The sequence below is a fragment of the Meyerozyma guilliermondii genome, genomic scaffold (genome assembly GCF_000149425.1).
Source record: "Meyerozyma guilliermondii ATCC 6260 scaffold_3 genomic scaffold, whole genome shotgun sequence".
NCBI classification, from domain to species: Eukaryota; Fungi; Ascomycota; class Pichiomycetes; order Serinales; family Debaryomycetaceae; genus Meyerozyma; species Meyerozyma guilliermondii.
This window is the reverse complement of record NW_001809798.1, coordinates 1,137,968-1,165,808: the sequence shown is the minus strand read 5'-3', so window position 1 is coordinate 1,165,808 and position 27,841 is coordinate 1,137,968. Positions and strand designations below refer to the sequence as shown.

At 43.8% G+C, this 27,841-nt stretch overlaps 16 protein-coding genes across 16 annotated transcripts; 9 read left to right on the top strand and 7 right to left on the bottom strand. All coding sequences in view use genetic code 12, as the record gives it.

The window, feature by feature from the left end:
- Positions 1-45: 45 nt before the first annotated feature.
- Positions 46-1,635, top strand: VPS17 (retromer subunit; the record flags this gene model as incomplete). Its single annotated transcript, XM_001485175.1, has 1 exon — positions 46-1,635. One exon carries the CDS (start codon positions 46-48, stop codon positions 1,633-1,635), a length of 1,590 nt encoding a protein of 529 aa, XP_001485225.1.
- A 29-nt stretch (positions 1,636-1,664) lies between these two features.
- Positions 1,665-2,348, bottom strand: SOD2 (superoxide dismutase; the record flags this gene model as incomplete). The annotated part of the gene is made up of 1 exon (XM_001485173.1): positions 1,665-2,348. One exon carries the CDS (start codon positions 2,346-2,348, stop codon positions 1,665-1,667), a length of 684 nt encoding a protein of 227 aa, XP_001485223.1.
- Positions 1,767-2,342, top strand: PGUG_02953 (uncharacterized protein; the record flags this gene model as incomplete). The annotated part of the gene is made up of 1 exon (XM_001485174.1): positions 1,767-2,342. One exon carries the CDS (start codon positions 1,767-1,769, stop codon positions 2,340-2,342), a length of 576 nt encoding a protein of 191 aa, XP_001485224.2.
- Positions 2,349-2,482: 134 nt separating the features above from the next.
- PGUG_02951 (uncharacterized protein) lies at positions 2,483-3,082 on the bottom strand (the record flags this gene model as incomplete). Its single annotated transcript, XM_001485172.1, has 1 exon — positions 2,483-3,082. One exon carries the CDS (start codon positions 3,080-3,082, stop codon positions 2,483-2,485), a length of 600 nt encoding a protein of 199 aa, XP_001485222.2.
- A 188-nt stretch (positions 3,083-3,270) lies between these two features.
- Positions 3,271-5,013, bottom strand: PGUG_02950 (tetratricopeptide repeat protein; the record flags this gene model as incomplete). The annotated part of the gene is made up of 1 exon (XM_001485171.1): positions 3,271-5,013. The coding sequence occupies one exon, from the start codon at positions 5,011-5,013 to the stop codon at positions 3,271-3,273; it is 1,743 nt and encodes a 580-aa protein (XP_001485221.2).
- An 84-nt stretch (positions 5,014-5,097) lies between these two features.
- On the top strand, positions 5,098-5,634 carry PGUG_02949 (uncharacterized protein; the record flags this gene model as incomplete). Its single annotated transcript, XM_001485170.1, has 1 exon — positions 5,098-5,634. One exon carries the CDS (start codon positions 5,098-5,100, stop codon positions 5,632-5,634), a length of 537 nt encoding a protein of 178 aa, XP_001485220.1.
- An 86-nt stretch (positions 5,635-5,720) lies between these two features.
- Positions 5,721-8,081, bottom strand: PKH3 (protein kinase; the record flags this gene model as incomplete). The annotated part of the gene is made up of 1 exon (XM_001485169.1): positions 5,721-8,081. The coding sequence occupies one exon, from the start codon at positions 8,079-8,081 to the stop codon at positions 5,721-5,723; it is 2,361 nt and encodes a 786-aa protein (XP_001485219.2).
- A 544-nt stretch (positions 8,082-8,625) lies between these two features.
- On the top strand, positions 8,626-10,986 carry PGUG_02947 (metalloendopeptidase; the record flags this gene model as incomplete). The annotated part of the gene is made up of 1 exon (XM_001485168.1): positions 8,626-10,986. One exon carries the CDS (start codon positions 8,626-8,628, stop codon positions 10,984-10,986), a length of 2,361 nt encoding a protein of 786 aa, XP_001485218.2.
- A 651-nt stretch (positions 10,987-11,637) lies between these two features.
- Positions 11,638-13,368, top strand: GNP1 (amino acid transporter; the record flags this gene model as incomplete). Its single annotated transcript, XM_001485167.1, has 1 exon — positions 11,638-13,368. One exon carries the CDS (start codon positions 11,638-11,640, stop codon positions 13,366-13,368), a length of 1,731 nt encoding a protein of 576 aa, XP_001485217.2.
- A 104-nt stretch (positions 13,369-13,472) lies between these two features.
- On the top strand, positions 13,473-14,861 carry PGUG_02945 (putative serine--tRNA ligase; the record flags this gene model as incomplete). The annotated part of the gene is made up of 1 exon (XM_001485166.1): positions 13,473-14,861. One exon carries the CDS (start codon positions 13,473-13,475, stop codon positions 14,859-14,861), a length of 1,389 nt encoding a protein of 462 aa, XP_001485216.2.
- Positions 14,862-14,903: 42 nt separating this feature from the next.
- On the bottom strand, positions 14,904-18,113 carry SRO77 (putative Rab GTPase-binding protein; the record flags this gene model as incomplete). Its single annotated transcript, XM_001485165.1, has 1 exon — positions 14,904-18,113. One exon carries the CDS (start codon positions 18,111-18,113, stop codon positions 14,904-14,906), a length of 3,210 nt encoding a protein of 1,069 aa, XP_001485215.2.
- A 267-nt stretch (positions 18,114-18,380) lies between these two features.
- Positions 18,381-18,641, top strand: DPM2 (Dpm2p; the record flags this gene model as incomplete). Its single annotated transcript, XM_001485164.1, has 1 exon — positions 18,381-18,641. The coding sequence occupies one exon, from the start codon at positions 18,381-18,383 to the stop codon at positions 18,639-18,641; it is 261 nt and encodes an 86-aa protein (XP_001485214.1).
- Positions 18,642-18,749: 108 nt separating this feature from the next.
- On the bottom strand, positions 18,750-20,210 carry PGUG_02942 (uncharacterized protein; the record flags this gene model as incomplete). Its single annotated transcript, XM_001485163.1, has 1 exon — positions 18,750-20,210. The coding sequence occupies one exon, from the start codon at positions 20,208-20,210 to the stop codon at positions 18,750-18,752; it is 1,461 nt and encodes a 486-aa protein (XP_001485213.2).
- A 307-nt stretch (positions 20,211-20,517) lies between these two features.
- On the bottom strand, positions 20,518-22,377 carry PGUG_02941 (multicopper oxidase; the record flags this gene model as incomplete). The annotated part of the gene is made up of 1 exon (XM_001485162.1): positions 20,518-22,377. The coding sequence occupies one exon, from the start codon at positions 22,375-22,377 to the stop codon at positions 20,518-20,520; it is 1,860 nt and encodes a 619-aa protein (XP_001485212.2).
- Positions 22,378-24,943: 2,566 nt separating this feature from the next.
- PGUG_02940 (uncharacterized protein) lies at positions 24,944-26,221 on the top strand (the record flags this gene model as incomplete). Its single annotated transcript, XM_001485161.1, has 1 exon — positions 24,944-26,221. One exon carries the CDS (start codon positions 24,944-24,946, stop codon positions 26,219-26,221), a length of 1,278 nt encoding a protein of 425 aa, XP_001485211.2.
- A 367-nt stretch (positions 26,222-26,588) lies between these two features.
- Positions 26,589-27,839, top strand: PGUG_02939 (carboxylic ester hydrolase; the record flags this gene model as incomplete). Its single annotated transcript, XM_001485160.1, has 1 exon — positions 26,589-27,839. One exon carries the CDS (start codon positions 26,589-26,591, stop codon positions 27,837-27,839), a length of 1,251 nt encoding a protein of 416 aa, XP_001485210.2.
- Between the last annotated feature and the right edge of the window lie 2 nt (positions 27,840-27,841).

Genomic DNA, 27,841 nt, shown 5'->3' with positions numbered 1-27,841 from the left:
ACATAGTAACTGATCGATATACTGATTATGTAACCGGACCGCGAAATGCGATTCTCACCTTTTCAAGTCTCCAAGTTGGTGGCCATGTCATCGTCCATGTCGTATGACCCAGCAGATTTTGAAAACAACAATCCTTTTGCAGAGCCCCTAGAACAACCTCCACATTTGACTTCTGTGGTGGCAAATGAGCCACAGTATGAGCCAGAGCCCGAACCTGAACCGGCGCAAGAATCGGTGGCTGAGACTGCGGACAACAATGAAAGAAAACCGACGGAAGGTGCTCAATTGAGTGATGAAGAGTTAAGAAAACTTATCCCCGAGCGCTTCACTAACAAATACTCCATCAAAATCAAGTTACAAGCTGTGGAGAAGAACAAAGCAGCCAATCCAATTCTCAGATTCGATGCTACCGTAATTGGACTCTCGAGATATCGACAACGGGAATACAAGGATATACGAAGAACATACAACGAGACGGTCAAGTTTAACAAGTATATCCCTGTGTCGAATTTGGAAGTTTTCGTGCCAACTATCCCATCTTCTATCACGTCTTATCCCCCTGGTGGGGAGGAGGAAAATAGCCAACTTCTTGAGGACTGGCAAGAATGGTTTGATCGTATTACAAGCAATCCTATTATTGTTCGAGATGAGGAGTTCATGTACTTTATCGAAAGTGATTTCGGCTACTCTGTTATCAATAGTGCTCACAAGACCTCAGTGGCTTCGGGCCTCATCAGAAAGACACTCAAGCAACTTTCGGTGCCGTATGATCCATATACAGAGTTGGCCGAATTCCGCCCAATGGTCAAAGCAGCCTACCTCGTATTCCAAAAATTGGTTAAGGCGCTCGATCGCAACTGTAAAACGGAGCGAATGATTGCCGGAGCCGTGAGTGATCTTGCAGTGAAACTCAGTAACCTTTCTGAGTTTGAGCGAACACATCCAGGAATGAAAAATATGTGGGAGAAGCTTTCTCGAGTGGTGAATTTCCAGGCGGAATTGATGTACTTGGACCAAGCAAACTCGATGGGAACACTACACGATGGAGTGCGTACCCTTATAAATGACTTTTATGAAATTAAAGAAGCTTTGACTAACAGACACCTTATAATGCGTGAGCTCGTCCAAGCCGAACAACAATCACAAGCTAAGCATCAGCAAGCGGCCAAGATCAAGAATAAATCGTCTTTGGACCCTATAAAAGTAGACGAAGCAATACGATCGTTGGAATATGCTACCAAGGTGGAAGATTCTTTAAATCTTCAAGTCAAACGGATCTCAGGAGAGATGATGTTTGAGAAAAAAGAGGTGATTGAACACACCGAAAAAAAGCTTCAATTACTCATGAAGAAGTATGCCCTTCATAAGGTGGAGCATCATCGGAAAAACCTAAAACATCTTGAAAACATTCGTCTTGATATTCGTATAGTTGACGACAAAGGCGGTCTTTCGAGATTGAACCGAGACAATTTGGATAGTCTTAAGCACAACTTGAACCCTTCGCAATCTGACCAGGGAGATTCTTGGTCAGCACGCACGTTTCGGTCGGTAAAGAAACAGTCGCCAGTACCATTGAAAGAAGAGACGGTAGATGCAAAGAACGCTGCTAGTTTACTAGGAGTGGCTACATTTTGAGCAGGCATAATAAACATTTACGTAAAAGTTTAGTTGACAGTGTATCTCTTGGCAGCTTCCTTCCAGTTGATGACGTTCCAGATAGCCTTGAAATAATCAGCCTTGACGTTTTGGTATTGCAAGTAGTAAGCATGTTCCCAAGCATCAATGGCCACCAATGGAACCAATGGACCTGTAACGGTATCCTGGTTGTAGGTGGTGACCACATCCAACTCACCGCCATTCTCCTTGTTCTTGACAATAAAGGCCCATCCCGAACCTTGGATACCAGCCAATTTGGCATTAGTAAGAGACTTCAAGTTGTCCAAAGAACCGTATTGTTCGGTGATCTTCTGGGCCAATTCCGAGTCGCTTGCTGGTGGCTCACCTCCTCCTTGCTTTTCTGGAGCCAAATTCTTCCAGAAGAGACAATGGTTGGTGTAACCACCTCCGTGGAAATTGATGTTCTTTTGCAATTCGATTGTCTTCTTGACTTCACCTTTGGACTTGGCCTCGGCAAATTGTTCCACAGCTTGGTTGTAACCATTGACATAAGTTTGGTGGTGCTTTGTGTAGTGAAGTTCGTTAATCTGACCGGAAATATGGGGTTCCAAAGCACCAAAGTCCCAGTCCAAATCTGGCAAGGAAACCTTGGTTCTAACGGCACCAATAGAGGCAGCGACACCTTTACGGCCGGCAAGCTTGGCATTGTGTCTCAAGGTAGATGAAAGCATGATGTATTATTTGCTGTAGTGGTAGATGAACAATCCCTTTTATATGTTGCGGTCTCATTGGTTGCGCGGCGGGCGCACGACTGGCGGGTCCCGGCTCCGACACCTCCACAATTGCGGAGCTTACGGTTCCGATGTTAGTTCCGTAGTGCTCGTAATCTCTGGGCCAATTGGTCCTCTTTCTGCTCGCTGACCGTTACAGGAGGCGTATCGATATCAACCTTGGTTTCATTGAGTCCTTGCTTCATTTCTATGCCTGCCTCATCGGCCATCTGGTTCATCAATTCGTCCACATCTTCCTGTGGTGTCGTCAAAGCGTTAACATTATTCGTAGCACCTTCGTAGTAGTTTGTCAGGGCATCGAGATCCTCAAATTGGTTTTCAAATTTATCCATCACAAGCGAAATGCGCTCCAAATTCATCGTCTGAAGTGCCTTATCCATGCCCTTAATTACTTGAGTCATGTTACCAGTAACCGACCTCATGGTCACGGCTGTTTGCACCCGTGAGGCCACGGCATCTATCCTCGAAGCAAGACGTAACAAACTCACTCTTTCATTACTTTTTCTGATGGCGTTTTGAGCATATAATTGTGCAATATCATTGTTTCCTTGAGTCAACGCCTTCTTGATCTTTGCTTTTTCCTGTAGTTCTTCCTTGGCTGCCTTTGACGCTTGTCTATTGAGCTGCTTCGCTGTGAATTTGAGCTGGAAAAGTGACTGCTCCAACCCTGCCATTAGATAAGTTTACGGATAAAGAAAAGTTGAACCTGCCTGCAGATAACCGACGACGCTTGCAACTGAATGGCTAGTGATAGGGCAAGGGTAATTTGATTTAGTCGAAAATTCGCGGTATAGTGCAATATAGATGATATCCTAGTTAACTAGAGATAGCGAGTGAATTAATTCTTTGAGCTCTTCTGTTTCTAATCGAGGTCCGGCTCCTCGGGCATTTCTGTATCTCTGTTCTCTCTCGAATTTGTCTCATTCTGATTTCCATTTCTACTTTCGTTTTGACCCTCTCCGAACAGCAGCGCCAAAATCGCCCCCACACCGCCTGTAAAAGAGTCTATGAAAGCCCTGGATACGTCAGACATCATAGAATTGGGGGTTGTTTCTTGGCTGGTTTCTCCCAGTTCGGCCATACGACCAATGCTATTGAGTATATTCCTGATATTAGGGCCTTGAGAAGAGGCAGCAGCAGCCCGCGCAGCAGTAGCAGCGTCTCCCGGTCCGCTTCCCGTAGTGCTTCTATTGTTGGTAGGGTTGGTGTTGGAATTGGAATCTGCAATTGAGGTGTCGTTGTCAACAGTCTGTGTAGCATTGAACCCCGTTTCTGTAGCTGCCACGACGGGCGGCGGTGCTGGCGGAGTTACGTTGTTGGACTCAAAGCCAGTGTTGGCCAAAATGTCCTGGGCAATATCATGGCTCAAGATATCTGGATGCGATCTGTTGGCACGTTCGACTCGCAGGGCACCAAGACGTTCGTATGAAGAAGGATAGACGAACGATGGCTTATCTTCTTCAGAGGCATCTTGTGCAAGGTTGTTCAAAATATTTTTCACGTCAGATGTCACAAGTTGAATCTGCCCTACAGGCTCATGCTGTTGCTTGGCCCGACGCTCAGTAAGTAGAAGTGACAGTACAACCTTGCGGACAAGCAGCGGCATAACAGATTTTTTCTTGAGTCGCTTATACGACTCGATGACATCGCCATGTTCATGTATAAGTCTCTCTGGAAAAACATCTCCAATCATTGTACGAAGTGCCATGTGGTACATTTGAAGAGCCATGAGTCCCAGGCCCATATACAAGTGACAGTAGCCTAGCTGGATCCATGCTGGAGTGAACGTACGGTCGGCAACTAAGGCACTGTTTAGATCTGTAATTGCTTCTGGAAAGCAATTGAGCCCGATGTATGCAATGGCACGATTGGTTAATATTTGCAGCACATGCTGCTGGGATGCAAATGACGAATAATGCAAAGCGGTGGTGTAGATTTGTATAGCCTGAGGGTACGCCAGGTTGGCCATAAGGCTATTTCCTTGTTCCCTGAGGATTTTAATGTGAGAGTCAGATTCAGGGACCACAATCACTGCGAGATGTGCCATCAATGCCAGGCCAAACAAGTCGAAAATGGCACTTAGACTAGAGGTTTGCGAGCCAGAACTCAACGTCTCAGCTGTTTCGGTCAAAATTGCCGAAGATGACGGCGGAAGGTCGTCGATATTGGAGCTGAGTCCAACAAGATACTCGGCAACTGCATCACTTTCATCCGCGTGGATCGAAACCACACACTGTTTCAACATGGTGGTGAGTTTAGGAGCCAATTCGTGATTTCTATCCATTTCTTTCTTCTTCTGGAGCAGTTCATCCATATTGATGGCTCGAATAATTTCGGCACTCGTCACCTTTTTCGACCATTCCACGTCACTGGAGTGGGGAGGAAGCATCAAGGACGTACAAACATCCACAAAAGACCGTTCTTTGTTGGCTTTTGTATCTTCATCATGGTATTTTGGAAGTACTCTTTGTTCAAGAACAAATCCAGCCTGACTTAACAAGTAAGATTTTTCGTAGTTCTGGGCCCGTAGTTCTTGAAGACGACCAACAACTGCCAAGCAGAAAGCATATTTGAGTCCGGGACCTGTTTGCTGACAGAGATCCATCACCAATCGTCAGCAAGTGTAATTATCTAAGCGTCTGGAGAATCCGAGTGCGAATCAATCTCGCCACATCGATCCACCACTTGGATGCTAATGTGGACCAATCAGGCACCACAAACAGATTCACCCATGGTGAGCCAGAACACAGGCCCTGCTCCACCTCAACTCTTCACACTTGAAAACTGCACTTCGTCATCCCGAATCCGAGCTTTTTTACGTCTCTCGAGAATAGCTACCGATGATACCATACGGCAACATTTGAACGAAATCAAACCAGGTTCGTGCAATTCATACTTTCGTACCAAGATCGCCCCGCAATGGAAAGCAAGACAGGAGTTGATCCAGTACTGTGAAAGCCGTGGTGCTGAGCTTCGGCACGAAACGGATCAGCAAGGAAGCTCGGCACAGAAACCAGATTTTGATCTTACTTTAGATCCGTATGTACTCAAGGAATACCAGCGCAAATTGGAGAGCCAGTATTCAGTGTGCCAGACAATTGAAAACTGGGTAGAAAACGAAAAGGGTGTAGAGTCAATTATCAGGGAACAGACATCGAATGTGCTCAACGACAAGTGCTACTTTAACGACTGGATGGCGGAGTTTAAAAGATTAAATAGCCAATGAAAATAGCGAATGAACGAATTATGGAAAGAAACCGTTGTATTTACTCATTGAGACCTTATCTGTCCTGAGTCGTGTATTATATTCTATCAGTCTCTGCTGTGAGCAGCAGCAGCAGCCGCATATGCAAAGTTGGCCGTAGATGTAGACGACGACGACGAGGGTCGGGTGGGAAGTATGGTGACATTGGTGGCCGTTGGTTTTTTGTTCTTCTTTTTCTTTTTGGGTGCTTCTTTGCTCACCTCCCGTTTATCAACCATGTCTTTGGCAATCAACAAGCAGTCGATCCATCCATGGACCTTTCCGAGTGTTACTTGAGACCCATTCTTATCCACAACGGAAACCAGCTGCTTGAGACTTAATTTATCCATTGGTCCAATTCGTTTCAAAAAGATCAAGTCTCCACCTTCACGAACCAATTCAAGTATAAGATATCCATACACTTCTTCGCCGTTTAAAACATCTTCATCTCCATCAACAGCAATGCTTTCAAATTCATAGTCGTACATCAGGTAGTCGCCGCCGTTGTTTGCCTTGAGATCAACCATCATCACATCCAACAGACTCTCAATGAAGAAGACTCTGGCCAAATTGGTAATTATGGTAACCACTGGTTTGAGGGTTTTCTGAAGCTCAGAGTCATATTTCCGAACTAGTTTTTCAATGACTGTATCGTCCAATACTTCTCTTTGATCACGTTTGATCACCTTGTTACTGAGTTGCAGCTTCAAAACCACATCAAGTTTCAAGATTTTCTCATTGGGACTTAAGAGACTCGAAACTTCTTTGAACAAGAGAGTAGTTCCCGACGGTTTATTCTTGGGTGACGCGGCCCGCGCGTTGTTCTTTGACTTTGGCGGAGCCGCTTCTTTGGGTGAGTTCTTATTCTGTTGCGGCAATTGTGGTTGCTGCTGTTGCGGTGGCTGTTGCAGTCTTTGTTGCACTATTCCACCCGCAGCAGCAGCAGCCGCGGCCGCTGATGACGAACGGCTTGGATGGGGTCTGGGGTCTGGTACCGTGGTGGGTTTTGGAGGGATGGGCTGCGGAGCACCTTGTAGTGCAAATGCTGTATTGTTTCGCAAATTACGTTGCTGTGGACTGGCGGTCTTGACCGGTGGATATTTGCCAATATCTGGAGTTCTGGGCAGCATTTGCATTGAAGAATCGGTCGGAACTGAGGGCGTAATAGGCACCGAACGAGGAGGCGGTGGTCCAGCAACCTTTGGTGGAGAATTGTTGTTGACAAGAACAGGCGTGGGGACACCCATTGCATTTGTAGGTTTCAAAGGTATAGGTGAGTTTTGAGGTAAATGATTGTAAACGTTTTTTTTAATCTTTGTAGCAGGCTGATATGTTTTCTTTCCCATGGGAACCAAGTTCAAGTCTGAAGCATGGATTTGAGAATGCAATTGTTGGTATGAAGAAGACTTGTTCATATTACGACTCGGTGGCATGTACAGGTAATTGGTAGGTGCTGGTGCCGTTCCTGGTGGGTAATATGGCTCGAAGCGTGGAACTTTTCTACCCCAGATATAATTGCGATCAGACCATAACACATTCGAAAACCATCTTGCTCCCATTATGGTTTGCAACGAGGGGCGGGATGATGGATCTGCTACCAAAATTTGATCAATGAGCGAAGTGACATCAGGCGGAAGTACATAACCTTGTCTGTAAGAATAGTCCACATTTATGATTTTCTCAAATGTGAGATATTCAGTAGAACCCTTGAATGGCGGTTGGCCGTGGAAAAGCTGATACAAGATACAACCCAAAGCCCACACATCGGCTTCGAATCCACATATGTTGTGCTTGAGAAGTTCAGGAGATACGTATTCTGCCGTTCCAACGAAAGAACCTTTTCTCGAATCGTCCACAGAAGTGTTGACATTTGGTGAACCATTTGAATGGATATCATTGTATTCGATTTTCTCCTCATTGTCGTCCTCTTCTCCTAAAAGCTTGGCGGCACCGAAATCAGTAATCTTCAAGTTGAAGTCGTGGCCGACCAACACGTTCTCTGGCTTCAAATCTCTGTGGATCACCCCCTTCAGGTGGATAAACTTCACGGCATCAAGCAATTGGCACATGTAAAACTTCAGCACTGCCTCGGAGAGTGATCCGAATTTGCGTATGATAGACAAAAGCTCTCCATACTCTGCAAAGTCGAGCACGAAAAACAAGCTGGATTCATCCTGAAAAGTATAGTAGAGCTGAACAATTCCTGGATGTTGCTGTCCAAGTCGATGTAAAGTTGTCTTTTCAATATTGACATATTTGATTTTGTTTTCCTTGACTATATGGCGCTTTGAAAGCACTTTGATGGCAAAAGTACGATTGGTTTGCAAGTCAATGGCTGAAAACACGGTGGAGTATGACCCTTCACCTATACGAGTGCCAAATTGGTAGTCTTTGACCGATTTCTTACGACCGCTTGGCACTGTTGACATGATGAAAGGAATGAGTGGGTGGTATACAAAGGTAGTTGAGGGTTGAATACGGACGCCGAGTAGTCTAGAAAGTAGAAACGGCGAATTTTGAAGCTTTTTTCAGCGTGGCCCGTGATTATAATGTAGGAGATCTCGGCAGACACCCGTTGACAATGATTTTGTGACATGAGCGAGCCTGCATGTTACGTCACTGCGGTGGGAGAGTGGGGGAGGGAGAAAATGAAGACACTAAAAATTAGATGTGTAGAAGTGAGATTGTAAAGTAGAGGTGGTTTGGTAGTGGGAAGTTAGACAATTATGGAGGGTAATGGTATGTTTGGAGTGTTGGTATATTTTTCAATTATAATTCACTTTCTCTTTTTTTATTTTATGTTTATATTTAGAGAATCGTCATCAGTACATTTCAACTTGAATCACCTCTCTCTTTGCTATGGACAAACTTTGTCTCACAATACATTTACTGGCTCTCTTCACACTTTCTCGCTATTTTGCTGACATTTGTGCAGTCTGCGACACTTGAAAATTTCCGGCCCGATTTGGTTTCATGTCTCTGATCCTCCTTCGGTCATACCGACATCACGCCAAGGTATGGACTAGACCTTCGAGCAAATCGTCATTTATACGCTCACTAGCAAGCAGATCCAATCCAACATCTTCGTTTGAACATGTCAGGCGAGTATTTGATGATGATAAGTACTATCAAGATTTCAATAATGGCACCTTATCAAGGAAGATATTCTCGGGTCCCAGAACTGGTTTGTTCAAAAATGAAAAGCTAACTACACCACAAGGCCTCATAGACTTTTCCGGACAGTGTTTGACCGAAGCACAAACTCTTGTTGATACAATGATAAGAGAGGCAGAGACCAGCGACCAGGGAAAGATACATTACATTCGAAGATTGGACCAGCTCAGCGATATATTATGTCGGGTTATTGATGTTGCTGAATTCATTAGGGTGGCCCATCCAAACCTGAAATGGACACATGCTGCGCAGCAAACCCATGAATTGATGTTTGAGTACATGAACCAACTTAACACGAATGTTCAGCTTCATACGATTTTAGGGAACATTCTCGCCGATAAGTCTATCACGAGTAAACTCAGCAGCGAGGAAATCATGGTGGGTGAATACTTGAAGCAAGATTTTGAACGTTCAGGTATTTATATGGAGCCACACACAAGAGAGAACTTTGTGGCTTTGACCCAAGAAATATCTGTGTTGGGTTCTCACTTCAATAATGGCATACACGAACTAAAAGACTATTGGTGTGAAATCTCCCAACAAGAATACGAAGCTATTGACAATGCTGACCTTAAACGTGAAATACGCCGGTTTCAACAAAAATCACCAAGACTGTCTCGCAACTCGGTTTACATTCCTCTTGCCGGTTCCCTTCCGTACTCGATTCTTCAGCGATGTTCCATGGAATCGGTAAGGCGAAAGGTGTGGATTGCGTTGCATAATGCCTCTGAAGAACAAATCTCGACCTTGAATTTGTTTTTAAAGTATAGAGCCACCCTCTCAAAAATGCTAGGGTATGAATCTTTTGCACATTATCAACTAGAGCACAAAATGGCAAAGAATCCTGAGAACGTTTTGACGTTTTTAGAAAACTTGCAAAGAAAAATGGTGGATGGTGAAAACAGTGGATTGATCTCAGAGCTCGAGTCGTTGTACGCCATGAGCAACCACTGGAAACCAGGTGCTTCTAAAAGCGACATCATTCACGCAATCCAACCTTGGGATCGGGATTATTTATTACACAAACTACAGGAAGAGAAGAAAGAGACTCAACTCGACGATAATATTTCTGAGTATCTTTCGGTAGGAACTATTATGAGCGGATTGTCTCAGCTCTTCCATAGCATCTACAGCATAGAGCTTTTGCCTGAACCATCGGCTTCTGGCGAGACATGGGCATCCCAAGTGCGTAAAATCAAGGTATTTGATAATGAGACACAATCGACTTTGGGATTCTTATACCTTGATTTCTGGCTGCCTAACGTTCTACCATCTCATTTTACCATTGTGTGCCTGCGTCAACTTAATAAAGATCTTGGGGAAAAGGTCGAAGTCATGAAACCGTTAGTGCAGTTGGATGAAACAGAAAGTCACCAATTACCAGTTATCTCATTGGTTTGCAATTTCCACCAAGGAAACTCATTTATAGGCAGATTTGCAGGCTTGGAAACCTCAAAGCCAACATTATTAACATTGGATCAAGTTGACACAATATTTCATGAAATGGGACATGCAATGCATTCGATGATTGGACGAACAAAACTTCAAAATTTGTCAGGAACTCGATGTCTGACAGACTTCGTTGAGCTTCCTTCAGTATTGATGGAGTCTTTCAGCAAAGATCCGCGTGTGCTTGGCCGCATTGCTCGTCACTACAGTACTAACGAATTATTACCACATGATATTCTTGCCAAGCACCAACATTATAGAAACGTGTTGGAGAATAGCGAGACTTACATGCAATCGAAAATGGCAATGTTAGATCAGGTTTTACACGGGAAGAGTATTGTTAAGCAATTGGAAATGGCTCGTGATGATATTGATTCTACCACCATGTATCACTCACTTGAAAAAGAATTGAAGGTGTTCTCAGATCAATGGTCCACTTGGCATGGTAAATTCCCCCACTTGTTTTCCTACGGCGCAGTTTACTTTTCTTACTTGTTTGATAGAGCAATTGCAGAGAAAATCTGGAAGTCCCTTTTCCAAAACGATCCTTGGAGTAGAGAAGCAGGAACAACTTATAAAGAAGCAATTCTCAAGTGGGGTGGAACTAGAGACCCATGGCACTGTCTTGCCGATGCGCTTTCAAACCAGGAGTTATCCAAGGGCGACGAGAAAGCGATGAGAATCATAGGAGGAGAAACCAAAGACTTGTAAATAGGATAATATCTCGGAGTAATTGATAACTGATGGCTTATTATCACAATGCCGCATTATGCGCCGGTTGCGGTCCGGTACCGGGAATTTGCAGAATTGTAAACCCTGTAACGAGGAGTTATACGGCACTTGGTCCGGGTCAAACCCAAACTCTAGATTGCGTATGGAATACCCCACATCGGGTGCATCTACAAAAACATCGAACCATAGCCAATCCCGGAGATCCAATGTGCCTTAATTTCTTTTGCTGCGAAAATTATGCGCGGAATCCTGTCAAAACGCCGTACATACGTCACGTTACCCGAATGGCAAAAAGATAGCCCCGGAAAAAAGTTCCGGCTATCGGTGTGGTGAGTGCATTGGAAAATCATGTATTCGGGGAACACTACCTAAAGGATACAACCAAACAATTTGGCACCTTGGACCTTCTTTAGGATTTCCTTCGCCGTCTAGTCGCGCCTTATAATTTCCTTTTTCAGCCCGCAGAGGTTGCGGCTGCAAAGTTTTCGTGCAGCAGGCTCTGAAATGCCGTTTATGCGGAAAAATGCCTTGCGATAAAGTCAGGCTGTTCAGGATTGGTGGGGAAAGAATTACTAACGCTCAGGCATCTTTATAAGCACTGGCACATCCTGGTATATATTTTCACTTGTTATGTCAAAGTCAGGACCACTTGAACCTGTTACCAGTGAGATAAAAACACCTCTGGGTGATATTACTGGAGAAATCTCTCCAGACTATAGCTCTGACTCGCTTTACAGCAAACCGAAAACCGAGTCAAAATGGACCCGATTTGTTGACTCTTTTAAGAGAAAACAATCAGGGGAAGCAGAAGGTAAGCAACTTGCAAAGGGTATTAGCAGAAGACACTTGACCCTCATGGCACTTGTTACCGGTGTCGGTACTGGTTTGCTTGTTGGGTCAGGTAAGTCTCTTCATAATGCTGGTCCTTTGTTTTTGGTTGTGGGTTATGCTATTGTTGGTTCGTTCTTATATCCAACTTTACAAGCCGCCGGAGAAATGGCTGTGAATTATTCCGAACTTTCTGGAGGTTACAATAATTATCCAAGAAAATTCATCGATGAGTCGATTGCATTTGCTGTAACTTGGAATTACTGTATCCAGTGGCTTTCCGTGATTGCCCTTGAATTGGTAACGGCTTCTATTACCATCAAGTACTGGAATACATCGATCAACTCTGACGTTTGGGTCGCTATTTTCTTTGTCCTTATTGTCTTTATCAACTTTGTGGGCGCCAAAGGTTATGGTGAAGGAGAGTTTGTCTTTGGATGTCTCAAGTTGTGTATGATTACTGGGTTCATTATCATGGCCATCGTGGTGGATGTTGGTGGTGGTCCTCAGAAGAAGTATATCGGAGGAAAGTTTTGGCATGATCCCGGTTACTACACCAACTTTAAAGGGTTGTGCTCTGTGTTTGTTACCGGTGCTTTTTCCTTGGGTCAATCGGAGTTTGTGGCTTTGTCTGCCGCTGAACAACCAAACCCAAGAGTTGCAATTCCTGCCGCTTGTAAGTTAATCTTCTGGAGAGTGTTAATTTTGTTCTTGGGTTCCTTGACAATGGTTGGTCTTTTGGTGCCTTACAATTCAGACCAATTGATGGGTTCTCAGGGTGGTGGATCCCATGCATCTCCATTTGTTCTTGCTGCTGCTTTGCATGGAGTTCACGTTGTTCCCCACATCATCAACGCTGTTATTCTCTTTTCGGTTGTTTCCGTGGCATCTTCAGCATTGTACTCGTCTTCAAGAACCTTACAATCGCTTTCAGAACAGGGGTTTGCTCCAAGTTACTTCAACTATATTGATAGAGAAGGACGTCCCTTCAGAGCATTGTGCATCTGTACCTTTTTTGGACTCTTTTCCTTCATTGCTGCTTACAAGAAGCAGGAGACAGTCTTCAATTGGTTACTTGCAATCTCTGGTTTGTCTCAAGTGTTCACCTGGACTGCCATCTGTGTTTCCCATATTCGTTTCCGTTACGCTCTCAAATACAATGGCATTTCCACGGACGCTTTGGGATACAAGGCCAGCACCGGTGTCATTGGCTCGGTGTACGCAACGGTTATTCTCATGTTGATCTTGGTTGCTCAATTCTGGATTGCCTTGTATCCAATTGGTGCACCAAAACCAGATGCCGAAAACTTTTTCCAAAACTATTTGGGTGCCTGTGTCTTCATTTTATTTTACGTTGGACACAAGCTTTATACCCGTAAATGGAGGCTCTATATCAAAACTGAAGACATTGACATCAATGCTGATAGAACTATTTTCGACCAAGAATTGTTGAACCTTCAGAAACAAGAAGAGTCCGAAAGATTCCAAAAATATTCCTTCCCAAGAAAGGTATGGAAGGTTTTGTTTGCATGATTATGAATAATGACACTGGTAGAATGTCTTACCTTGTATAAACATAGAACTAGAATAAAAATGAATTATTTTATCATTTGGTCGAATCTTCGCAAATTGCAGGAATGCAACCCGCGAATTTTGCAACTAGCGAAAATACGGTTATGACTCTCTTGACAAGACGAGCACCACGGCTCATCTTTTGTCGATGTCTGTCGTCTCTCAAGCGACCTGTGCTTGACATAAAGTCAATAATTGCAAGAAAAGATGAGTATCGAGACTCTATCAATAAACGTAAGTTACCACAAAGCTACGTTCAAAACTTGGAAGATATAGTGGAGAGAAGAAATCATGAAGTTGAACTTGCAAAACAGATCGATTCGTTGAGGCACGAGAGAAGTATTATGGGAGAAGCGATGAAAAAGGAGAAAAGTCCTCAGATTAAAGAGAGCTTGATTGAATTGAAGCTGCAACTCAAATATCTTGAAGAGCAACATAAAGAGTTGTCAAGTGAGATTCTCGACAAGGCTGAGGGACTTCCAAACTTGATAGATCCTACAATTGCTGAAAGTGAAGCCGAGATTGTCCAATTCATTAATTGTGAATCAGAAAAAGACGCTGTTTCCATAAAACCGGCAACCACATTCGATCATCGTGAGATAGCTGAAAACCTTTCTATAGTGGATTTTCAAAGCGCAGCCAAAGTGTCAGGATCATCTTGGTACTACCTTATAGGAGATGGGGCGCTTTTGGAGCAAGCGCTTGTTCAGTATGGATTGAAGAAGGCCCGTCAGTACGGGTATAGAATGGTCACACCACCGTCAATTGTGAAGAACGAATTTGTCCACGCCTGTGGATTCAAACCAAACGACCAGAATAACGAGAAGCAGATTTATGGGATTGAAGGAGGCAACTTATCCCTAACGGGAACTGCCGAAATTCCTTTAGGTGCAATTCATTCTGGAACAGATTTCGAAAATGGACAAAAGTTTCCTATTAAATACGTTGGTGTATCTAGGGCTTACCGAGCCGAAGCTGGAGCCAGAGGCAAAGATACCAAGGGTTTATATAGGGTTCACGAATTCACCAAGGTTGAACTTTTTCATTTTACAACGCCGGAATATGCCAAACAAGAACTTGAGGATTTACGTCAACTTCAAACTGAAATAATTGAAGAGCTTGGCTTAATGTCTAAGATGATCAAAATGCCAGCAGATGACCTTGGAGCTCCCGCACTTATGAAATACGACTGTGAAGCATGGATGCCGGGGCGAGGTAATTGGGGTGAGTTGACTAGTAGCTCCAACTGTGGAGATTATCAAGCTCGAAGACTTGGTATTCGGTACAGAAATTCAGATAACAAGTTGCAATTTGTCCACACATTGAATGGAACGTGTATGGCAGTGCCTCGGGTGATAGTTGCAATAATTGAGCAATTCTACGACGAGGCTACAAATACGATAAAAATCCCACCGGTGCTCCAAGAATACATGGACGGAAAAGATGCGATCTAGCTGGCTAACATGTATATAGGTGCTTCGAAGCATATAACAATTTCACAAACCAATTCTGCTCTTCAAGGCACTCTCATACACCGACTTTTTCGTCCCTTCAATAGACTCACTCATGGACTCACTCATAGCATTAGCGTAACCATTGACAGTTTCCTCGACGCTATCAAGTCCATCCTGAAAGCCCCTGATCCATCCCAGAGAGTTGAGACCATAACCGGCGCCTTTTTGGCCCTTCCGCACTGGGGCAGCATACCCACGATCTGATTCTTTGCTCGTGTTACCATACCCACCATAAGACTGGTTGGGATTTGCTTCTGGGCTGATATTGTAAGCCAACTGACTCTCAGCATGCTTGGGTGGTTTCCGGTTGGGCCCAGCTATTAAATGGGCTAAATCCTCGGTGCTAATATAACGAGTTTGACCTTTAGCCCATTGTAAAGCGGAAGCGGCTGGCCGCGGTGGAATGATAGCATTTTCGTTAAATAGAAGATCGGTTGGATGCTCTTTTGCATTGCGCTTGTTGTTTTCCAGATGCAGATAGGCACAAATATTGATGAATTCTCCAGTGCCCTTTTTGATACACATCAATCCCGTGCGTAAGAGTACAGAACCGGAAGCTTTTCCTGATTCAAATGCTTTGGTCATCGAGTCAAACACTCCTTTCGGAATCTTGAGGTCAGCCACATCTCCCAAGGCTGGCAACGATGAGAATTTTATGAAACCCGACTTGACCAACGTAGCCAACAAGATACCTTGACTCTTGGTTTGTATTATGCCACAGCTCAAGCAATGGTCTTCGATCACCTTGTGTGACAATTTTTGTTTTGGGGGCCTGAGAACTCTAATGTCTCGGTCAGAAGTAGTAATTATAAGTCCAGGAATAACTATTCCATGACTCAATCTTTGGAACATTTCCAATGAAGCAACGGCAGAAGTACCTTTCACCGCACTAATTGGAATGATCTGATCAATTTTCGATGATTCTTCGTCGTTTTTATCGCCTAGTGATCTGTAGTTGAGACCAATTGTCTTATCGGCAAACACAACCTCAAATCCTCCATTTGACTGGGGAAGAATCTTGAAATAAATCAAGTTTCCTCCAGCATTGGTGCCTACCAACAAAAGAACTGAAGAGTAACCATCTTGACCATACTCCATGATTGCGAACTCCAAGCTCGTTGCATAACAGTGACCACGAGAAAGACTCAAAAACTGTTGAACTGTGTCGGCATTGAATATCACGGCTGGGCCCCTAGTTACGTCGCACACAACCAATCTTCCTGACTTGTACGCTATAGCTGCAAAACCAGCATTACTCATTTTGATGCACGATATTTCTTCAGTACCCTCAACTTGTAAGAGAAACGAGGGTAAGAATGTTGTAGAAAGAGCAAAAGAGCCCAGAATGCGATCCCTGATATTGAGGATTTTCGCTGATCCGTTTTGGTGCTGAACTGGAGTGTCCTTGTAATCTCTTATTCCTAATTGGCTTGCTCTTGGATTGATGTTGATTTTCCCATAGTTGCAAATAACCACATCTCCATTTCCCATACCTATGAGTAATTCCTTGCTCTCAAACGCACACGAAACCGCAACTATCCTCATAGATTTGGATGAGCCATCATCGTAAAGTGTTTCACGCAAACTAACCTGGACTATACTTTCCTGGTGAGAATGTTCACCACGAGAAACGTCCAAAAATCGAACGAGACCACCCTCATGTCCAGTGATTGATACTGTGCGAGACTCATCATCAAATCCTAGTGCTCTGGGAACTAAGTTAGTGCTAGCAGGGGCACCACCTTTAAGCAACAATCTTTGTTTGCCAGAGGCTCCAGAAGATGCACGAGAAGACACTATACTGTACCAGTCAATTCTCCTAATAACTTCGACGTTTGCACACACGACAGGAGGATGAGCGGAGGCCAAAGATGGAGGTAAAATGAGGGCAGTCATGTCAAGCTTGCCTTGTGACTCGAAATCTATGATGTAAAATGACCCTACATCAGATTGGACGATCAAGTATTGCGGGTTATGATTACCATTAAAGTAGGGCAAGTTATCAGCTGGTAATGGGATTATGTTGACAAGCGTTTCGCTGGAGGAATTTAAAGCCACAGGTAAAATTCTTTGTCCAGTTGCAGGTTGAGCGTAAAATTTACCCTGTTTTTCGTGAGATGTCATGGAATATTTTAGGGTGAAGCCAAATTCAAGGACATGAATCACGTTATTCAGGTTTGGGTCTCCGCCACAAATAACCAATTGCGTAACTTCAGGGTCGCTTGAACATGTCCAGCGAGTACTTGTAATTGGCGGAGCAGGAGCTGCTGGTGGAATTGGAGGACCAGAAAGATGTAAATTGGTCTCAAACAAAGATCTTGCCTCGAGTAGAGTGCCGTCATTGGCATCCCAAAACACTAGCGTGTTATCCTTGTGTACAGTAACCACATGTAAACCATTCGGATGGAAGTGAGCTTCGACCAATTCCGGTATAACTTCTTTGGAGCTGAACATTTTCTTCTTTCCACCGTTATCAATAAACAACGAGTTTTCAAATCCACGAGCTCCTTTGCTTAGCTGATAGATGAATACCGTCTTAATTTCTCCCATCGTCAACGAGTAGATGACAGCGCAATGTGAGTATGCAACCAAGATGGTGCCAATATCTCTAGGATGCCATTCAACGTGGAGAACGGGCGACATTTTTTGTTTGGGGAGGACTTTCTTCTGAAGATTATCCACTCTAAATGGTGTAAGATTAAGTCTGTCCACATCATACACTATTATCAGACCATTGGCAAGCCCCAAAATAAGCCAGTCCAACGAAGGATCCAGAGCAGTCGCCACTACGCCCCCAGGTGGCAGATATGACAGCAATACAGTTTTCAGGTGAAGAGACAACACCGTCACTCCGTTGGTAGGCAGAATACCCACCAAATATACACCCTTTACAAACCGCAAATCCGTAAAAGTTGTTCCCAATTTGAACTCGAAAACAACCTCAACCGAGTGCTGGCCAAACACTCTAATTTCGCCACCTTTTGTAGAAATTGCAAGTAACGACTGGACTGGATCATATGCCATTGCAACCACAGCATGGCGCGAGAGACCTAGCTGAGATGAAACATACAAGTCTAGGTCTTTCTTTGGAATGTTGGGGCTGGTCAAGCTCTCGGATCCAGCGTTTTTGAGTGCATTGGACACCGAATTTAAAGATAATGGTGCCTTCTTGGACTTTAACTTGGAAAACATTCCCACCTAAATTCTGCTATTACAACTAAGGTCAGTCGTGTGCAGAATATGACCTATGAGTCTAGTATGCAAACAACAATAATCAGAAGTATATGCTGATTATTTGTAAAAGTTATTTGAGCTGTTCTTTAACTTTCCTGATCTTCAAAAGTCTACCCCAGCCTCTACGAGCGCTTACATAATCGAACAAACAACACGAATCCTGCCAGCGGAGAAATCAAAGATGGTAAGTATCGATACCAAACATAAGCTTACCCTCATATATTAATGCAGCAAATTTTTGACAAGTTGGTTGGTTTGGCTATGCTTGCAGTGGCAACAGCAGTATTTGCATACTACACCATTTGGGTATTTGTTCTTCCTTTCGTGGATGAATCTAACGTGTTACAAAGTTTCTTTTTGCCCAGAGATTTTGCCATTAAATTGCCATTGATTCTTTTAGTGTTGGCTGGAACCGCTGTGGGAACGTTCATCGGCAGTGTTCTTGTCAAAAAATCGAAGAAAGCCAAAAGTAAGAAAACTAACTGAATTGTGTATTGTAATATAAGTATTAACAGAAGGAGAGAGACAGCAAGCTGTCCGACTTGAAATGCGACGAGGTATCAGCCCGCAACGCCGTCATATGTTGTAAACGAGTCAGCGATGAGTTCGTACGATATAGTCACCTGTACTGGTAATATACTTGACACCTTTGTATGGTTTGACACTATCGCTCAATCCCTTTGAACTGACTATTTTGAGTGATTCAACCTTGAGTCCACTGGGAACCGCACCCTTGGCAGTGTAAGAAAGTTTCAAGTATACGGGAAACGTGGGTGGTTTTTCAGACTTGGTTTCTTCATTATCCTCATCGGGATTACGCTTACCAATAGAGCCTCTGAATATGCATGGAACACCAGCATTGAGACTTCTTATGTTCCACACACCGGTGTTGTCATTCTTGTTGGAAAAGTCTCCGTGGGTAATTCTATGGGAGCTGAATCCACGATTATCTTGTCCGTCTCTAATCACTTCCACTATCAAGTTTTCCACCGCCTTAACTTCGTGGCAGTAGAGTTTGATTTCAAATTCGTCCTCATATGTTCCTAAACCCTGCTGAAAATCAATATTGATAAAGCCAAGATTGCCTGGATGGTCTCCCAAGTCTATTGTATAGTCCATAAGAGTTGAGCGCCCATCTGGAGGTATGAAAGAAAGCGTGCCTGGGGAGCTGGCCCAGGTGTCCAACTTGATGCAACGGTGAAACTGGGGAAGGTCAACTAAGTCTCGAGCTCCTCTGAGGTATAATTGGATATGAGGAATGCCTGATAACTGGCTATTGAAATGTAACAGGCCGCTAATTGTGCCGGAAACAGGAACCAACGAGATATTCAGGGTCTCGAGCTGGGTAGCTGAGTAGAATGCAGAATCAAATCTCTTGGCCAGCGACGCTAGCTTGCGGCCTTTTCGTGGAACTGCCTTGAGAATCACATTGATTTTCTCGTCAACATCAACGTACATCAGGTTATTTGTATGACGAACATTGGGCCTGCGCCAGGGAATCGTGGCCTCATTTGCTGGAGATTCTGGTGCCGAAATCACAGACTTAATTGGTCCTCGAGTCGGTTTCGATGGCATGGCCGCATTGGCCAAACTGCTACCAATCGACAATATCTTGGAAAAAAGACTCTCCAAGCTTGCCACCGTCTGTAGCATATTGATATCTGTCTGAACTGGGATAGTGCTTTCGATCATCTCGTTTGTTATTACCGTCACCAAATCGGTGCTTGCCTCGATTTTCGTCGACGTTAACGGCGAGCCCAAATAGCTTTCAAACGCCTCGAACATGCGGTCTAGAAGTTCGAATGGAATAGCCGGGTTGTATACTGGTCGCTTGGAGCATATGAGGCGAATACACGTGCTGCTATTCCATTTTGAACAACAGTTGTAATCACTGTTGAGCTCCAATATCGATGATTCCAGACTTCCGATGGGCTCCGAATCCTGATTCTGACCTATTATATTGGCCAAGCTCAGAAAGCTCTGCGAAGCAGGCAGCTGGAGATACTGGAATACGAGCTTGCCGGCCCTGTCCGTGATAAACACCGACTCTATCATCAACGGGCAGTTCTAGAAATCATGCAGGAATTGACTTTGAGATTTAGGGTGCAATATACAGGAACAATGTATCAATCGACAGCGACAACGATCAGTGAACCTACAGTAGTTATGTACGGGTAATACATTTAAACAATAAAACAAACTAGAGCCGAGCCGTTCTTTTATAAATCTGGAGCACTGGTTTTAGACACTGATTCGAACTTTCACAGCCACCAAGGATAATAGATTTCACACACACACTTTTTTTCATACGCTATCATCCAAGGGTTCGAATTCAATGCCGGGAAAAAACCAGCTTTTGCACTCACTTTGAAGTTTCAATTATTTCTGAGGAGGAGCCTTCAATAGCGTCATCTTCTGGGACGATATCAACATCCAAGTCCCTGGCAACTCTCTCCTCAATGTTGTTAATATCCGATAAACCGTAAATGGTGATCGCAATCAATCCCAACACAGCAGCGATACACGAGAACACCAAAGCCACAATACCCCTGGCAGTGAAGCCAGCAGGCAATGGACCATGCTGGACATTTTCACCAGTTAAATCCAAGTAATCTTTGGAGTTTGCAGCAGCATTACCTTCGAGAGGAATTCCATTCTTGGTACAAGTTCTCTTAAAGTCATCAGTGAAAGCCTGATTAGGGTCATTTTGCATTTCTGTAGGCGCCTCAATCAACACAAGAGCCAATCCTTGCTCCAAATGCCATTCAATGTGACAATGGAAGAACCACACACCGGGGTTGTCAGCCTTAAATCTGATAACAATATAAGATTGAGGATTGACGTAAACGGTGTCTCTGCTCATAGGATACTCGGGGAAGTCAGCATGGTTTGAAGGATCGTAAGCAACTGGATCCTGATCGTCAGGAACCTCCTTATATCTTTCAATCAATTGGAAGACATGCCCATGCAAATGGAATGGATGCTTACCAGTATCAATATTGTTAACCACAATGTCAACTACCTCATCTTTTTCAACCACAAACGAATTGACGTTTGTTCCGTAAACCAACGGGTTACTGGCGTCTTTTCCTGCAGTCATGGCGGTGATAATAGTGGGCACCTTTGGAGTGGTATAGGTAAGATTGTTGAAGAAAGCATAGTTGACACCATTGCCTAAATTGATCATGTCAACGTCAACGGTAATGGTGACATCAGCGTCATCAAACAAGGTTTCGTTGTTGAGCGGTCTCAAGTAGAAATCATCCATTGGGTCCAATGCGTCAACGTAATTTTCCTTGACATCTTTGACACCGAGCGAGTCGTTGTACACAATGTAATTGGTGGAGTTCAACAACAAATCCTTTGGAATCACATCCAACATGGTATCATCGAATTTGGTCATGAACGCATAGTTTTTGTCTGTCGACTTCTTGGTCTTGACTAACACACCATAACGTTGTGCCACAGTGATGTACAACATGTCAGTGGTATTGGGCTGGACGTAGATACCGTCGACTTCAACCACGGTGAATTCATGGTCTTCCATCCAAACGTATTGCGAGACAAACCCTCCAACATTAATAATTCTGAGAAAGTATGTCTTGTCTGGTTCGACATTCCAGGTATTATTTCTCGTGTTGTTAAACAAGAGATTCTGAGGAATTGGTTCAGCACCAGTAGGATTGTATCTGTTCAAAAAGTTAGGAAGCATTTCATCAACCAGCTCGTGGTACCACTCGGATAGTTCCAACACAACTTCTTCATCATATTCGAAAGGTGGTTCCTCATCGTCTTCAATGATAAATGTACCTCTCATACCGTCCATATATTGTCCACCAGTATGCGAATGATACCAGTAGGTACCAACCTGGTCTGGAACGGTAAAGTTGTACAACATAGTCTCACCTGGAGGAATTGGACATTGGGTCACAAATTGAGGTCCATCCATCTGGTTACTTCCGTGCTGGAAAAGACCATGGAAATGCAAAGAGGTGTTTCTGTCATCGAAACCATTGATCAAATAAAAATTCACAGTGTCACCCTTCTTCACTCTCAAAGTGGGCAATGGCCAAGTGTTGTTGAAACCATGAACAATACGCTCATAGGTACCATCGGGATTCGCTTTAACCTCGGTAGATTCATACCACCAGGTATGGGTCTTGGCGTGGGCTGACGTAACCAAATACGTCAAAGCCCACATGAGGCATAACGCTGCTCTCATTTTGCAGGGTTCAATAAATATGGGAAATTAACAGTCTTGTAGCTCGTTAAAAAAGCTAACGTGTGGTTGGTGAGACCAGTGAAAAAATTCACTAGCTTATTAGTAGGGTAAACCTTCTTGTGTGTGTGCCTTCAGATACCGAGATAGCGATGCTAAACCAGTAATCTGCTCTCCAAAATTGTACAAATAGAATCAGCTAAAGAAGAAAAAAAATATGCTCACCCAGCGAATTTATATAAAATGGCATCGGCGCTTAAGCGGCTTAATTTTTCACCTGGACATACGAATTGACCAATGCGGCATTTAATTATGTACTAGCGCCGCATGTCTCATGCCGGAATCGCACTATATGCCGTACAAAATGCCTTCATTTGTTAGATTGATCAGATAACCGGGCCGGTTGTCGGGTCTGTGCGCGTTTGCACCAATCAGCGCCCACAAACTTGCGCGAGTCACTAAAGTTATGTGCAGTCCCTGCATGAACATGCATGAGTATGCATGAAAACTCCAAAATTTGATGGGCGCCTGTCGTCTGATCAATCAGATATCACTAAAAGAGAAGGGTTGTTAGTGTTTAGTGATTTCGAAGGTGGCTTCTTAGTTGTGTTTCGATCATTGCTTGCCATTCTGGATAAACCAATCAGATTTGCGTGGTGAATTTTATTGTCATAAAGGTCGCCTTTTAAAAAATGGCACATGCAGTAGGTGAATCATCCCATATTTCATTTCCGTTTTGGTAGTGATTTGCACCTATGAGGCAGCGACTCGTGGTTTAGCACAGAAGCGTGCATTGAATTACGTGTCACAACTTGAGAGCTTTACGGTATTTCAATCTGATCATTGAAGTAAATGGGTTTCCAAGTAAGAAGCGCAGTAATTATATCCTCTCAAAAGTCTCCAAATCCGGTGGGGAATAATGATCCAGCCTGCACGATAGTGACAGCTAGGCTCACGAATAAGCCGCGCTAGCCGCACAATTGCTTCAATTACCTCTTTTTGAATCTTCTTGAATTCAAGTTTGACATGAAAGAGGCTTACGAAAAAGCCCACCCTATCGAAAGCACAGGCCCACTTCTAATTAGAAGGATTTTTGGACGATTCGTTAAAGCATACGGTCTCATATTTGGCAAGCCCATAAATATCTCAAAGCGGGCTCATGTAAGTATAAGCATATGAGACCATCGCAATCCATAGTTGAAACTACAAACCAAAGTAGCGCTATGAGTGTTCGAGTTTTGAGGAGTTCTTGTCGGCTCAAGTAGACGCTACCTAGTAAAGTGGTCGCCCGAAAAAAAAACGAAAAATTGAAACACCCCTTTGAAACGGAAATCACTATCTTCTCGTTTGACTTTGCTTCATGAACAAGCAGCAACTCATGGGGAATTCACTCTTGCGGGTCAGTGTAAAGCACTGGATTAGCATTATTAGCGCTTACAACATTGATGGGATGCTTTACCTCACTCAAGATTGATGTTATTGGTTTAATTTTCTTGGGATGTGAAGATAATTCCTTAAGTATGTCCAGCGGTCACGACGCTACCATCAATCAGACAGACAAAAATTCGTCAATATGAGTTTTTGGCTGTTCTCTAGTTGGCCGAGCTTTGCCCCCGTATCATACCCGCTGGACCAGGAAACCTTCACAAGTTTTTGTTACTGTAATTGAACGGCTGCAAATTAGCCGTGGTTTGCACATGACATCCCAAAGCTAACACCTACCTTTGTATTTTGTTCAAATCACATCTGATTGCAAATGAATGCCATTGAGGTAGCTTCTGCGAAATTAGTACTTGGCTCTTGCAACGGGCTGCAGTTCGGTTGCCAGTACGAAACTCAAGCCACTCTTATGTCATTGCTTAGCATACTCATCTCGGCTGCCTCGGTCGGCAAGTTGGGTATTTGCCGACATTCGGTAACAATAACCTCCATTAAAAGTGCCAAGAAATACAAATCAATTGCAGTAACAATGTAATTCTCCTCTCTCAAATTTCGTTGTATGCCAAACAATAATAATGAGCCACTTTTGTGTCTTTAATTACAACCGTTTGACTAAAAAAAGCATGCATAACATAGCCCCAACGGTGCCAAGCTTGAAATGAAACCTTATCGCATTCGCGCCGTTTCGGTCCGGCTGCAATTGCTGCAGGGACGTTCGCTTAGCTTCTGCGGCTTAACAGACCGAGGTAATATTTGCTGTTGCGATGTTGCTATGAGGGTCATGAAAGCGGGGGAATTTGCAAGATAGATGGTACATCGTTAAGTAGTAATATTGCCGTTTCTATGGTTCGAAGCTGTCGTTTTGCGGTTCCATTATTGGCGAAAGTATAATTGGTTGTTGCTCCGCGGGTTTATCCCATCTGCATCATTTAAGCAGTCTCACGTCATGGATGAGGCTGAGTGAAGCAAGGGTCCGACCGAAAGTGGGGGATCTTCACCCGGTTTAGGAAACAGGTAGAACCAATTTCAATTTGTACCGCGTGCCCTTACTTTCTTCGTCCGTTGCTACCCGAATTGCTCGACTTATAAGTATGAGGAATATGGCCTTTTGCAACCATTGTATCTGGAAATGTTATCTTCTTTTTTGATACAAGTGATCTCCCTAGCAACCTTTTTGGTTGCTTCCACTCCAACTCATGCAACCGCTCCATCGTGGGGTAATAGCAGCTCTATTTTGAGACATGACACTGGAGTCTATGGACCAGAAGTGGAAGAGTTTCACTACTATTATGACCAATGGCCCATTGGATTGGCTGTTTCAAAGGAAGGAAGAACATTTGTCTGTTACTCTCGTGGAAATTTGACCTACACTGTCGGTGAGGTGGTGAACAAGACTGCCGAGAAACCATGGCCCAACCAGGAAATGAACCTGCCAAGACAAGGACTTTCTCAAGTTGTTGATGAAACCCTCTTTGGTAGTACGGACGATACTGCTTTCATCAGTGTTCAGGCACTTATTTTCACCCCAGATAACACCCTTTGGGTCTTGGACACTGGACGTCCAACTATCAACGGTACTTCGGCTTTGGCGTTGCCTGGTGGTCCCAAGTTGATGGCTTTTGATATTAACAACAATACTGTCAAACGCACATATACCTTCCCGCTGGATGTGCATTATCCCGACTCATACTTGAACGATGTCAGAATCGACCAGCGTGCGAATGTCACTGAAAGTGGTCAAGGTATTGCTTACTTGGTGGACTCTTCTGACCAAGGAAGAAACGGAATTATCATGTTGGATTTGGGTACCGGAGAGTCGTGGCGTCATCTTGATCAGCACCCTTCTGTACTTCGTGTTCCAGAAAACGTTCCTAGTTACGAAGGTAAGCCATTCTACATGCACTTTGAGCATCAACCAAGAGGGTTCCAAGTCGAAGGTATCGATGGTATTCAGCTCAGTGTGGATGGTGAAACCTTGTTCTACTCGCCAATGACCAGTAGCTACTTGTACAGTATTCCTGCCAAGTACTTGAGAGCCAACTCCAAGAAGGATCCATTAGCCAACCAAAGAGCGCAGAACCACGTCAACAATCTTGGTCAAAGAGGTGGAATGGCCAATGGCTTTGAAGGCGATACCAATGATTTGATTTACATGCCAATGCCAGAACATAACGCCATTTATGTTTATAACTCCACCAGTCTTGCTGCTGAGCCATTTGTGAGAGACCCTCGTATCTTGTGGCCCGACACCATCTGTATCGGATTCGATGGTTATTTGTATATCAACATTAACCAGCTTTATTACCAGGCAGCCTGGAATAACGGAGTTGACACCAGACAAAAACCAGGAGCCATTCTCAGAGTTAAACTTGAAAATGGAGGCAACAAAGTGTTGTCTTTGGTATAGAAAAGTACAGTAAATGACGATAAGATCAAAGACATCTATATCGAAACAATGATTTGAAATAAACCGATATTAAAGTTCTGAAGACTCTAAAATCAAGAACCTAAACATCGTAGCTTCAAGTAGATTGTAAATTGATATCAATCATAAAACAACAAGTGTAAATAAATTCCTTACTGTAACAGTCTTTAGACTTTAACTTACTTTAATTATTGCTTCATATTACGAATTAGCTTCAGAGTCATAAATGATCAATTATCAATCTGAAGTCAGGTTTATGTCTCACTTGCAGCCATTTGCGCGCGGCGCCAGCGGGTCGCTGACGTAAGCAATCTACGTCATTTTCATTTTGAGTTACACATAGTGATTCATGGCCCATACAACGAAATTTTTTCATCTGTATTCTGCTGTCTCTCCTTCAAAGTTTCTTCGCCGACGCTGTACTCCATTAACGCATAAACGTACCAAAGCGGTTTCAGCGGCTCCGCGGCTGATTTCTTCAAAATACCGCCGGTCCACCCATCCGACTTCGGTTCCGTTAAACAAGCTTTTTTCTAATGCGTTCCCGCTTTCCGTTTCGGAGTCGTTTGCCGATTACAAGTACCGGAAAACTCCGCTCAAGTTCCAGCATGACTTGTTGGCTACTCTTCCGTTTTATCCCGATGCCGATTCCAGTGGAAGAACCAGCAAAGTTATTGCAACCGAACTCAAATCGGGAAATTTCATTAATGAGTTTGTTATATATCCACCTGGCAAGTCTACTGAAGATGAACTGTCGCTCAACCACCTTATTTTGATCCATGGGTATGGTGGAGGTTTGGGATTTTTTCTCAACAATTTTTCGCAACTTGCAACCGTGAAAGATTGGTGTATTCATGCTGTGGATTTGCTAGGTTACGGGTGTTCGTCACGGCCACCTTTCAAGCTAGCCAAGTCGGACCTAGAACACGTTGAAGGCTGGTTCCACGATTCTCATGACGAATGGCTTCAGTTACGAGGTCTTCACCACTTGAAAAATAGGACCATGGTAATGGCTCATTCTATGGGCGCCTACTTGATGGCTACCTATGGCATACTACGTGATCCTCATTTTTGCAAAAAACTATTGATGGTTTCGCCTGGCGCAGTGATTAAGCATCGCAAACAGGTTCCCGTTCCTGGCTATTTTGCCAAGTTGTGGGAACGAAACTATTCACCTTTTTCATTGGTTCGTAATGCTGGACCTCTTGGTTCAAAGCTTGTGAGCGGGTGGTCTTCCCGGCGTTTTGCAAATCTTCCAAGATCTGAAGCCAAGCTTCTTCATAAGTATGCCTACGGCATATTCCAAAGTCCCGGTTCTGGTGAGTATATGCTCAACTACCTTCTTGCTCCGGGAGCAGACGCCCGGTATCCGTTGGTAGACAGGGGAATCCACAAGTTGGACTGTGATCTTTTATGGGTGTATGGCAAGGAAGACTGGATGGACAAGTATGGCGGGGAACTTTGTTCTGACGTTATCAACAATTATCGAGGGGAGGTTAGAAGCAAGGTGGTGGAAGTGGAAAACAGTGGACATCATCTCTATTTAGACAATAGTGGCTCATTCAATGCTCTAGTGTTGAATGAGATGGAAAAGTTTTAGTA